The 11733-nt window shown below is 41.6% G+C and overlaps 2 protein-coding genes across 4 annotated transcripts in view; one reads left to right on the forward strand and one right to left on the reverse strand.

The window, feature by feature from the left end:
- Positions 1 to 244: 244 nt before the first annotated feature.
- Positions 245 to 6793, forward strand: crb3b (crumbs homolog 3b). Of its 2 annotated transcripts, XR_003809536.2 has the most exons (3): positions 247 to 406; positions 3567 to 3636; positions 5338 to 5443. XR_003809536.2 is itself a non-coding variant. In XM_065952661.1 (2 exons), exons 1-2 carry the CDS (start codon positions 389 to 391, stop codon positions 6370 to 6372), a joined length of 255 nt encoding a protein of 84 aa, XP_065808733.1. In that variant the 5' UTR covers positions 245 to 388; the 3' UTR covers positions 6373 to 6793. The 2 variants fall into 2 exon arrangements, 1 of the variants encoding a protein (XP_065808733.1); XM_065952661.1 differs by lacking the exons at positions 3567 to 3636; positions 5338 to 5443 and adding an exon at positions 6136 to 6793 and having other exon boundaries at positions 245 to 406.
- Positions 6794 to 7047: 254 nt separating this feature from the next.
- Positions 7048 to 11733, reverse strand: part of dennd1c (DENN domain containing 1C) — a 16618-nt gene continuing 11932 nt past the window's right edge. For both annotated transcript variants that reach the window (XM_020652935.3, XM_020652934.3), the window contains 5 exons: positions 11638 to 11685; positions 11445 to 11552; positions 9758 to 9840; positions 9450 to 9663; positions 7048 to 9240 (listed from right to left, as the gene is read on the reverse strand). In XM_020652935.3, coding sequence (XP_020508591.2) covers positions 8170 to 9240; positions 9450 to 9663; positions 9758 to 9840; positions 11445 to 11552; positions 11638 to 11685 — 1524 coding nt within the window. In that variant the 3' untranslated portion in view covers positions 7048 to 8169. The remainder of the gene's footprint in view (positions 9241 to 9449; positions 9664 to 9757; positions 9841 to 11444; positions 11553 to 11637; positions 11686 to 11733) is intronic.

Consider the following 11733-nt stretch of genomic DNA (forward strand, 5'->3'; position numbering starts at 1 on the left):
GTTGTTACAACATTCCGACTTTCAGAACTAAAATCACTTAAACACACTGAAGTCAGAAAAACGACTTGTGTTTCAAATACATGGGCCAGACGTGGCCATCGAACAGGCCGGGGGGGGGGGGGTCTGGCACAGTGTAGTTCCTAGAGCACTCGGAAACATGGACCACCCGAGCAGCACATGAATGCAGCAATACACACAGAACATGTTTCTGATTGGCGCTGATGGGGCACGTGACGAACCTCATTTGCATATGGACAGGCAGGACAGGTGAGCGTGAGGTACACTAGTTTCAGTTACAAGTTCTGCTGGATTATGAGTTTTGTCGGCTCCCCGGAGCTTCTCTCGTTGGATCAGAGTCACCGAGGAGCACGTTGGCCGTTTTACCTGGATGCGTACCAAGCGGCAGGTAAATAAATGCATCACAATAATACCTTTCTAACAAAACAACACGTCTTTCTGTGAGTCAAACTGCTCGAGCAGCTGAGAGCAGGGAGGCACCTGGTCAAACAGGTGGAGCAGGACCTGCCGCATTCCGCCACGCACAACAACGCATCCGCCTGTGGCAATGTTAAACTAGGCGGATGTGTTTGTGTTATTAGCTTATTGAGGATTAGTGAACAAATTGGCTATTTCTGAGTGAAGTGTAAACTTTACACAAAGGATATTCACGGTGAGTAAAATGAAATGTATAACAGTTCTAACTTTGTTAATTATGAGAATATTATCACTGTTGTGATTCCTACATCCTGCCGTCACTTGTTCTGCTTTTTTGGTGTTATCTGTCCATGCAAACCGTCAGTGTATTCATTAATTGACTCATTTCCTCAACACCTCCTCATTAAAATTAGCAAACAGAGAAGTCTTTTATTTTTTTAACCAGTGCAGCCACATTAAAGGTGTTGTCTTTAACTTAGACATTCAAGGGCTGCTGAAGGGGGTCCTCAAGCTTCAAGAATTAAGTAATTTAAAATAAAAACATATAATATAATCTTTATTCTTGTCTCTATCCACTAGTGTTGTAGTACTTGAATCGGTCTTGATCTGGGCATCTGCTTGTTTTGTAAAAGACAGTGTAACAACATTCTTGGGAATCTTGTCTGCTTCTTCTGTTCTTGTCTCGTTGACAGATGGCCCCCCTAGCCACTAAATATTGTGACATCTTTTTAGAATAAAGAGCTGTGACAAACATGAAGTCATGTTTCTTGTTTCTGCAGGTGCAAGTGAAGATTAAGGTTAAGTATTACCTGCTCAGCATCTCTGGCCTGCAAATAGTGATTCCCTACATAATCTAGTGTTCTGCTTACTATTCTCCCAAATATATTTTCATCTGTACAAAAGCAGAAAGTACATTTCATTGACAGTCAGAGCGTACTGGAGTTTAAAACACTTCCTCAGTTGTGTGGACATGTTTAGTTTGATACCAAGTGGATACCTCCTCCGGTCTAAATTAAGCCAATGCAGAAGTGCAAAATCCTCCCATTCACCCATTAGTGTTCATCTATGATATTCAAACATGCCTGTATTTACAGCAGAAATAAACATGTTTACAGCCTGGCTTAAAAACATATTTGATCTGAATAGGTCACGTCTTTAAGGTCACACACTTGACGATTGGGGAAAGCAAAGTATTTGCAAATCATTTTTTCTATTAACAGTTTATTGAGTTATTCTTTTGGCTCAAGCATTGGCTTTTCTACACGCACAGTATTCTAAAGAACAACAATTCCTCCTATGAACTCGGTTTTATCGTTGTGTTGGCAGTAGTGCACTGACTTGAACCTCCCCAAACAATGTGAAACAATCTAATATGATAGCTGTAAAACATACCTGTGTGAAACACGCACATGCTTTGTTGTTGGAGGTTTAAAGGCCCTGACAAACCAAGCAGATGGCAAAGAACTAGTTGCGATGAAGGCCGCCTCACGTCTTGGCCAAAAAGTTGCACTGGAACACACGGCAAAGACTACAGCCGATGGCCAACCACCACATACGTTCTGCGCATGCGTGAGGGGCGCCGTAACTATTTCTTATGATGCAAGAAGATCATTTTCACACCGCTGTCGCACACCACTCGTATAATAGGTAGCCTACTAATGGAGAATAATGTTTGATCAAAAGTTGAAAATGGCACTGGCGTTGTCAGCCCTTTGTCTTTAAGTGGGAAAAGAAAAGAAGAGGTGGAGGCGCAAATGAGGAGAAACCGCTCTAATGGGTGAAAACATGGATACTACAGCGGAAGTCTTAAGGGGCTTTCCAGAACCTGTGTCGAGAGATGGAGATAAATTAAACCTCTGAACAGCCAACTGTCCAACTAGGACCGAGGGCCGATGATCTCCTTGGTGTGTCATGGCCTCTGTGTTATCTTTGCTGTCTGAACTCTTCTGTTGTGCAGGGCCTCATTATGCAGTTGTGTTTTAAATAGAAAGACAAACCCAAAAAGTTATGCCATCACTTGTTCCTCAGAGTCGAAGTGCGACCATTTACCCAGAATGCTGCAGTTCTTTTCTTGACTTAAGGGTGCATCTGGATTGTTTCTGCTATCCCCTTTCACTATCCACTTTACCTTAAGCCCGGGGAAAACGTCATGAGGTCAAGGAAAGATGTTAGGAGAATCCATAAAGGACTTAGGGAAAGGCGATCTCGTTACTCTGACAATCCGACCACATTTTCCACTAGGCGACGTCATTAAATGCAACGGCCCGGCGGAGGTTAATGACGTGGGTCTGCCGTGTTGAAACTACAATGTTTCGAAATTGGACTACAAAAAGTGCATCAGCCCTGTGCCTTCTTGCCGGTGAAATAATCCTGATTACCACAAGGAAGTGAAATAAAAGAAATATAGAGCAGGCTATGAGTAACAAAAGTGAAACCATCACCTTCCTGTCCACTGAGAAATCAACATTTATCCACAATAGCCTAAGTATGATTGTATGAAATTAATTGTTACATTTATGTAAGATATAACCTACACATAATGTTTTATACAAATGTACAACTGCACAAAGCATTCTTAAGTGAATGAAATACGTTGAATAAAACATCATCTGGATAAAAATGTCTCTTATCTTTTTATCTCTTACATGATCTGTGTCACTTTACGATCATCATAAACGGTCGGATGCGTGACTCGCTTTAAATGTAGCGGCCGCAAGGAATTGTGGGGTGTCATATCTCCTCTCCTTTGTTAAAGGATGGTCCAGTGTATCCTATGCTAAAGGAGGTTATAAAGGAAGCATTGACACATCTTTCCTTTGCTTTTAGAGAATTTGAACGGCTCTTATCATGGCCGCCACTTAAATGCTTCCGGGTCATTTCACTCAGTTAGGAACCTTCCTAAGCAAAAATGACAATTTGGACGCACCCTTAGTCATTGTAATGACATAATGGCTCCTCTTAAACATTTGAGCTGTCTTCTAGTCTGTGTTAGGAACTGATAAGATCTTTCTTCTGCTATTGGAAGCTCTCAAGTTTCCTTTTCATTTATGTTAAACCACCTTTTAATTCCTACAGTTCAAACTCAGTTAGTCATCCTCTGATTTGGCTGTTTGTGTTTTTCTCCTTTTCAGATGCTTCACAGTCCAGATGTAAGAGCACAGGCCTCACAGACCTGATCCAGACCTAACATTTCTCAGCTGGGTGAGCCCCCACCTAACCTTGTAGCATTTCCCCATAGGGAAACGTGATGAAATCTTTATATATATATATATATATATATATATATATATATATATATATAAAAAAAGAGAGAGATTTGTACTTTTCTTAGGCTTTCATATTTAAAAAAGTGAAATTTAATTGAAAGTAACACAAAGACACATGGTAAGTGTAGGAGCCATATTCATGTTTTTGGGTCAAGCTGTTAATCATTTTCACTATTGTGCCACTGGGTGTCGCTGTCCTATTGTTTAAGTCACAGGTATATATGTACGTCACTTGTCAAGGTACGGGAGGTGTTTGACCCCGGAAGGTCTTATGGTTTTTGACCACTGAGCCGGCATGGAGAAACCGCAGCTGTATTGTTTGTTTGTTTTGTTCAAATGAATGGAAACTAATGGACGCTGTATTCATGGTGCTGCAATAAACGGATTGTATTATGCTGCAAACCAAAGACACGACTGCAGAAATCTTATTGATCAACAAACAGCAAACGGTATCATATTGACCTACGACAGTACAGCGCATCAGCCAGCTCTCTCCTGGGAGTCAAAACAAAACGGCTGCTTTAGTATTAGACTAAGCTTCTATAGTAAGTAAGAGACAAATTTGTCATTTTGAAAGTTGAATGTTTGACCATTATGCTTCATGGAAGGAAGCTATTCAGATGTTCATGATGCTCAAAATGTTTTTAATGGGTGTTAAGCTGGGACTGCAGGAAGGCCAGTTCATCACCTGTAGTCTTTTACTTGCTGGTGTAATACTCCCAGAATGTGGTTGTTTTCTTGCTAAAACAAGTTGGTCCTTCTTTGAAACAACAACAGAAGTTGTCTACTTGAGAGCACATGTTGCTCCATAACCTTTTTATCTGGTTCAGGATTGATGGTGACTTCACAAATGTGCAGGTTAACCATGTCATGTGCACTAATGCACGGCACCAGGCCATCACTGATGTTAGCTTTTGAACTGTGTGCACTGATAACAAGCAGGACGGCTGCTCTCCTCTTTCAGGACAGTTTAACTAAGTGCTTTTCAAGGAGCCTGCACCCAGAGAAGGAGAGAAGGTTCAGGATTTCAACATTTGGTTAATATACGGTTCCCTCAAGGGCCGTCCCGTGGCATAGGCAGTATAGGCAAATGCTTGGGGCGCATGCCGTCCATAGGGGGCGCCGCTGGCACCCCAAATGAGTGATGAAGAAAAGTTGAAGATAATAAGAAGGAAAGGTTTGTTTAACTGTTACTTAATGTTGTTTTATATATAATACCATTTTCATGCTATTATTCAGTTACATAACAAAAGAAGCCAAGAAAACAGAACTACATCACCACATCACCAATTTAAAAAGGCTCTATTTTCTTGTTCCCTGCTCAATCTGATGGATCACAACACTGCTGCTTGTTACCTGCTCTTGTGGGGGAGGAGGGCAGACAAGTTATCAGAAGTGACTGACACTGACAGTCGGATAAATATCAGGTTTAAATTAAGAAAAGCTGTAAAAGATAAAGTTGTATGTCAGTTTTCTTTAAGTGTATGAACATTGTGATTGGTGAAGGAATTAGTTGCAATACAAGGGGCACCAGCTAAAATCTTGCCTAGTGCACCAAGTGGGTTAGGCTCTGGTTCCCTCTTTTGATGTTAGTGTTAGCTTCCCATTTAAATGTGGCAATGACCTGTGTTCACAGGCGATGGTTTTTGGAAGAGTTCCTGAGCTCCTGCAGTGATGTCTACTACAGAGTTGGGTCTGTTTTTTTATTGCAGGGTCGTCTGAGGGCCCAAAGATAAAGGTGTTGGATTTTAGTTTTTTGACTTTGTCCCCTGCTTCCCCCTGCATGACAAGTCTTTGCCATTGTCTTTTGAAAAAGCTGCTTCTTGAATTGTTGAACTATTTGCCAGTACTTCACTTCACCTTTCACAGAGTAATGAACCCCTCCCCCCTCTTTACTTCAATCAGACTCCGCCTCTCTGGGATGTTCACCCAATCATTTTACTCCCCTGTTGCCTGTTAACTTTCACTAATTGTGAGGTGCTCCATCAGGTGATTTCTTCGGTCCCAGCCTTTTTGAAAGGTGTTGCCGTCGTCAAATTCAAAATGAGCTGAAATGTTTCCAATAACAATGAAATGTCTCAGTTTCAACGTTTGATATGTTTTCTTTGTGCTTCTTTAAATCAAAATGGGGTTTCAATGTTTTGAGAATCATCACATTCTGTTTTTTTTATATCATTTTACAACATCCCAACTCTTTAGAGAATGGGTTTTATTATCATGTGGAAAAAAAATTAACATCTAGACAGTTTAACATTTGGCATGATCTGTTGAATCAAAGACTGTAGCTTATGTTGTATCTTTTCAATATTTGGTACCAAATTACAAAGTTCTCTGCAGCAATCACCAAGACTCATTATTTCATCATCAATGGTGTAATATGGAGTTTTACGTTCACTGACCCCTCTGACCTACATTTTCTTCTTTCTTCCCCCAGCTGTCGGTCACCATGGTGATACAGGTGTTAGTCCCTTCTGTGGAGTCAGTGTTGGTGCCCATCGTGCTGTCTTTGCTCAGCCTGGCTCTTCTGCTGCTGCTGTGTGTGATCAGGAAGAAGAGACGCATGGAGGGAATGTACAGGCCCAGTGCGGAGGAGAAGAAACAGACGGGAGCGGCCGGTTCTGAGAAACCCGGCCTCCCTCTGCCGCTGCCCAAAGAAGAACGCCTCATATGACGACCGTAAAGAAGCGGACACACACACACACATCATGACCATGGGCAAACCTGAGGATTAATACCTCCTGCTTTCAAAAGTTTCATTGACCAATCTTTTCTCTTCAGACACTCTGAACACTGTTTGTCCCGCACATTTTCTTTCTGGGTCAATAAATACAGCGCTCAGCCTAACGGCGCTGTCACCTGTCTCACTGCATGGAAAATATGACTCATGGAGTTTCTGTTCTTGGCATGAGCTGAAGTGTTTGGTGTTGTTGTATCTGCTATTTTTCTAACATGTATTTATGTAAAACATATTATTTTTTCACTATTTCAAATTATGAAGGATATTAATTAAAACACCAATAATGATTATGCACTTTACGTTATGCTCTGAGTGGCAACGTTTCTGAAAATAATAAAAATCACTTTGTATGAAACACGAGTAGTTCTGCGAGTAAAACCGGAATGTTCCAAGAATGATTATTATCCCCATGATGTATTACTTTCTGTTGGGAAGTAGCCAATGTAAATCTTTCTTTACACACTAAGAAAATATCCACCTATGAGGACAATTCTACAATTAATTTAGCAAAGACTTTTATCCAAAGCGTTGGACGTCAGAGAGTAGGCACATTACAAGCAAAGGATCTAGAGAAGGAAACATAGTGAGTAAAACATTCACAGTCTTCAATGTTGTAGAAATGATTTCTTTATTTCAACCATCCTGCATATTTGCCTTGAAGTCTGAGTAGAATTCATCATTTTGTCATTTTATAAAATACAAAAAACCAAATAAATAAAATCAAATATTTGTCCAATCTTGATGACATCAACTGCCAGCTTGGTGCCCCAGAAAAATAAATCTGCAGATTTTCTGCCAACAAATTCCCATAGACAAAACAACAACAACTTCTAACACATTTGTGAAGCACACCGGGTCACCAGTTACTTTGTAATTATGAACAGGCACTTTAGTCCGTCTTCCTCTGACCACTAATGCTCCGAGTTAGGTGCGTCTCGCTGTTTCATGCCATATATTCACATCACTCATGGTTTGTAAATAGCTTAAGACCTCTTGTCTCCCTCTCGAACCAGCTCAATTGAGATTACAACTTTATTTGCATTATAGAAGGGCCAGTCCTGATGCTGGGGGAATGTAGGCCTGAGGGAACATGGGGCTGAGGGAACATGGGGATGACCCCTTGTTGGGAAGAACAAAGTGTTACTGAGAGGCGCAGAGGACGCTAGAGACGCAGCTCTAATCACAGACTCTGGAGGACCAGTTATAATCATATCAACTAAACTTGATGTCAGTCTGTTTACTGGCGGAAAAGGAGAAAGGTGACAACAACAGTGTTAAAAAGTAGATAAAGATGTTTATACAACTCTATGACAGAGAAATCCATTTTTTTTTAAATTGCACGTGAAGTAAACAGATAACAGAGCGTGGTATGAGATGCAGGGATGTTTGAAGATGTTGAATGAAAGAAAATGTCAACAGACATGACAAGGCAGAAAAACTCAGTCAGGTGCTGCTGTGATTCATGCTGATCCTTTCACTGTGTCACTTCACCATCGGTGGAAATGTTCACTTTAATGTGAGTAATGACAGCTAGTTTAGCTCCTTTTATGAAGGCTACAGAGTTTGCCGCTCCAACTGTAGATTCCAATGTACCACTTTTATTTTATTTTGGCCGAAGAAATCATTTTAAAATCAATAAAATCATTTCCAAATCAATACTTTCAAGGTTCCGTTCTGCGATAATAACCCGCTCACTTTACACGATCCCTTTAAATGTTCCCGTTTGATCCTTTAACCTTCAAATCTCTTCTTGAGCTCAGACACCTTGATTGCCGGCAGCTCCTTCTCATCGTGCCCCTCTGAGCAATCTTTCTCCTCGGATACCTTTGAGTCACATGGCGGGTGAGTTTGTGCACTGTCCTTGTTCTGGAACCTGTTGCAAACTCTCCCAGGTTCATTCAGCTCTTTGGCTCTTGACTTCAGCTGGAAGATCTGAGCGTGCCCCTGAGACTGGAAGCGTTCCACAGCAGACAGGATTCTCGGAGGAGAGGGCGTCGGTGTCATCTCCCGCTTGACTTCCTTCACGGCTTCTTCTCTCCTTATGTCTTGAGCTGCTGGAGGTTCAGGGTCGGGGGGGTGGGAGTTCAGATTTGTCAGTTTGTTTTCTTGGTTCTCTGTTTCTTTTTCCTCTCTTGTTCCATCGTTCTGCATGTCAATTGTTTCTTTTCCCACTTCTTCTCTTTCAAATATCTTTTCATTCTGTTTTTGCTCATCTTCACTTTTTTCTTTTAAACCATCCTCACGACTTTCAAACGTTTCTTTTCCCACTTCTTCTCTTTCAAATATCTTTTCATTCTGTTTTTGCTCATCTTCACTTTTTTCTTTTAAACCATCCTCACGATTTTCAAACGTTTCTTTTCCCACTTCTTCTCTTTCAAATATCTTTTCACTCTGTTTTTGCTCATCTTCACTTTTTTCTTTTAAACCATCCTCACGATTTTCAGACGTTTCTTTCGCTGGGTCCTCGCCTAAACTCTCCCTCTTATCTGTCATTCGCTCTTCCTTAAACTCAACTTCCTTGAAGTCATTCCTGTTTCCTGGTCCTCCTTCTTGGTTTCCAGTTTTTGCTGTGTTCACTTCTTCCTGTTCCCGTCCGCTTTCCTGCTCCTTCATTTCACATGCTGCCTGCAGACTCTCTGTTTCCTTCTGTTTTGGTACACTGGTGACCTGGCTCAGCCAATAAGAGTCCTCCATCAGGTCTGACGGCTCATCTGCGACTTCCAGGTTCCAGCTGTGCAGGCTGCCGCTGCCGCTGATGGACAGAGACAGGCTCTCCTGGCTCGGGTTGGCTGTAAGACCAACCTTGAGAACAACAACAGCAGTTATAAGACTGGAAATCACATATGTGCTTTTTGTCCTGTGTGTGTGTGTGTGTGTGTGTGTGTGTGTGTGTGTGTGTGTGTGTGTGTGTGTGTGTGTGTGTGTGTGTGTGTGTGTGTGTGTGTGTGTGTGTGTGTGTGTGTGTGTGTGTGTGTGTGTGTGTGTGTGTGTGTCAGTCCCTTTCTTCTTACCTTTGTGATATAGTCCTGACTGTCTGATCCAAACAGATCCAGGCTGCGTGTGCCGTACAGAATGCCACGCTCGTGGTAGCTGCGGGAGCTGAGGGTGTCAAAGATCTCCCCGAGCAGATCCATCTCCTCCGGGTCACACAGCGGTGAATCTTGACCCTCCTCTTCATCCTTCTGGAGCCCAGAGTCAGGCTCGACCACGGACTCAGACACGGCTCTGAGGAGCAGAGAATAAAAACAGAATCACACAAAAAGGAAAAAAAAAAACATGCTGAGTATTTTTATCTTTATTCCAAACACTTTTCTCTCACCCGTCCCATGAATCTTTTGAGTCCTTTGGGTTCTCCTCGTCTCTGGGAAACCTGTGTTTGTGAACAGGCCGACGAGGACGTGACTGACATGAAGCAACACGAAGCAACAGAGCAAAGCAACGCAACATTCCCCCCAAAAAGTGTCACAATAAAGCAACAAATATTTTTCAGTGAAAGTTGCAAAATGGCACAAAGAAGCAGTAAAGGACAGAGAGGGTAGATTAAGTAATGACTGAAAATATCTGTGGACGGATTTTGTTACGGAAGCCTTAAGAGGACATTCATCCATTTATTTATTTACTCCATTTTCCCATAATAAGGTGTTTTCTCAAGATCCCAATTTATTCATCTGGATTTTTTTGGGATTATGAAGTTGGTATTCTAAACAATATAAATGAATTGATGACATTCTCTCGAGGTAACAACACTTGTTCTCTTTGAAAAGCGGAGTAATGTTCAGGTGATCTAGAAAACAAAACAACAGCCTGGTCATCTTGATGGCCAGACCACAATATGGCCTGCTGCCATTGCCCTCAATTCAGTACGTTTGTATGTGTGTGTGCGTGTGCTTTCGCAAATCTCAGGATACAAGGACAATGCTTTTCAAACACTAAAAGACTTTAAGAAGACTTTTAGAAGAATAAAATCTGACACCCCTCCAGTAGCTGGAGAGGTGCCAGTTCACTTTCTCAGCACTGCAGAGGAACCGAAGCCCTAACTGCTCAGGCGCTCCTTCATGGGCAGCCCCTCACTCTGACATCTCTCCATTAGTGCATGGAGAGACACACTAATGGAGCGCATGCACAAACGTGTGTATTTGGTCCTATACTGTATGTGTGAAGCATGTCTCAATAACAGAGTATAAAAGTCATTTCCCACGTGGGATTAATAAAGGATATCTTCTTCACTAGTTTCAAAATTAAAACTTCATGATATTGGTGCATCATGCAGCTGGTGGAAATGTACAACTACAACTGGTAAATGTACATTTCTAATTACAAACTGGTGGCGTTTTAGTGAAGAAAAAATGCCTCTTTGATGTGTCCTCACCTTGTTTCCACAATCAAATGGAGAAGGAAAAAAAAAGTTGGACAGAAAATGCTGCAACCCTCGAATTTCAGAAAATAATTATTCATTTGCAGTTCATAACCCCGGTGACAACAGATGTACCTGATGAGTACGCTACAGATAACATACTCCTTCTTTCCCACATGGAGAACTGCACATTCCTTTGCCTCCTGGCCATGTTTACTAATTTTCAGCTTCCTGCTTGTTGCTGATGAGACCGCTCTTTATTCGTTGTTCACAACTGTCACATCATTGAACAACACACATTGCACAGGACAAGACAAAAGACCTGTGATAGTATTAAACATGTTTGAGTTTAATGTAAAGCCAAGAAGAGAAAAAGACTGCCTATGAAAGAGCTCAGATTGAGTTTTATGACCACCTTACACTTAACGACCGAGATCATGTTAGCGCGCCCCAACTCTCGAAAAACGCTCATGATTTTTGGAAATGTGCTTTTGCATTGAAATTGATTGAAATGTCATTAGGTTTAAGGCCAGAATAATCCTGAGAAACAAAAAATGTTTAACGGGAAAAACCGAGTAAATAAAATGTATGGATGCCTGTCAGTTAAGGGTCTCGACAGTTTGTTGTGATTTAAAAAAACGTTTTCTCTCACCATCCCAAAGTGTTGCGTGATCGGCAGGCGGTTCTGCAAGCTGTCAGATTTGGCACGGCGGTGTGACATCGATCCTCCTCTCTCCAGGAAGTGGTCGTCACTGTGGGTCTGCTTCACACAAATTAGTATGAGATTAAAACTGAAGCAGAATTTGTATCAATGGAAAACACTGAAACAAAAAACACGGACCCACCTTGTGAGTCAGAAGGTTTTTCAGCCCCGACTTTGTGAGACCTTTGGCCTGTGAGGGATGAAAATGATTGTGAAAAGAGATGCTTTCTTAAAACAG

The sequence above is a fragment of the Labrus bergylta genome, chromosome 1, assembly GCF_963930695.1.
Source record: "Labrus bergylta chromosome 1, fLabBer1.1, whole genome shotgun sequence".
NCBI lineage: Eukaryota > Metazoa > Chordata > Actinopteri > Labriformes > Labridae > Labrus > Labrus bergylta.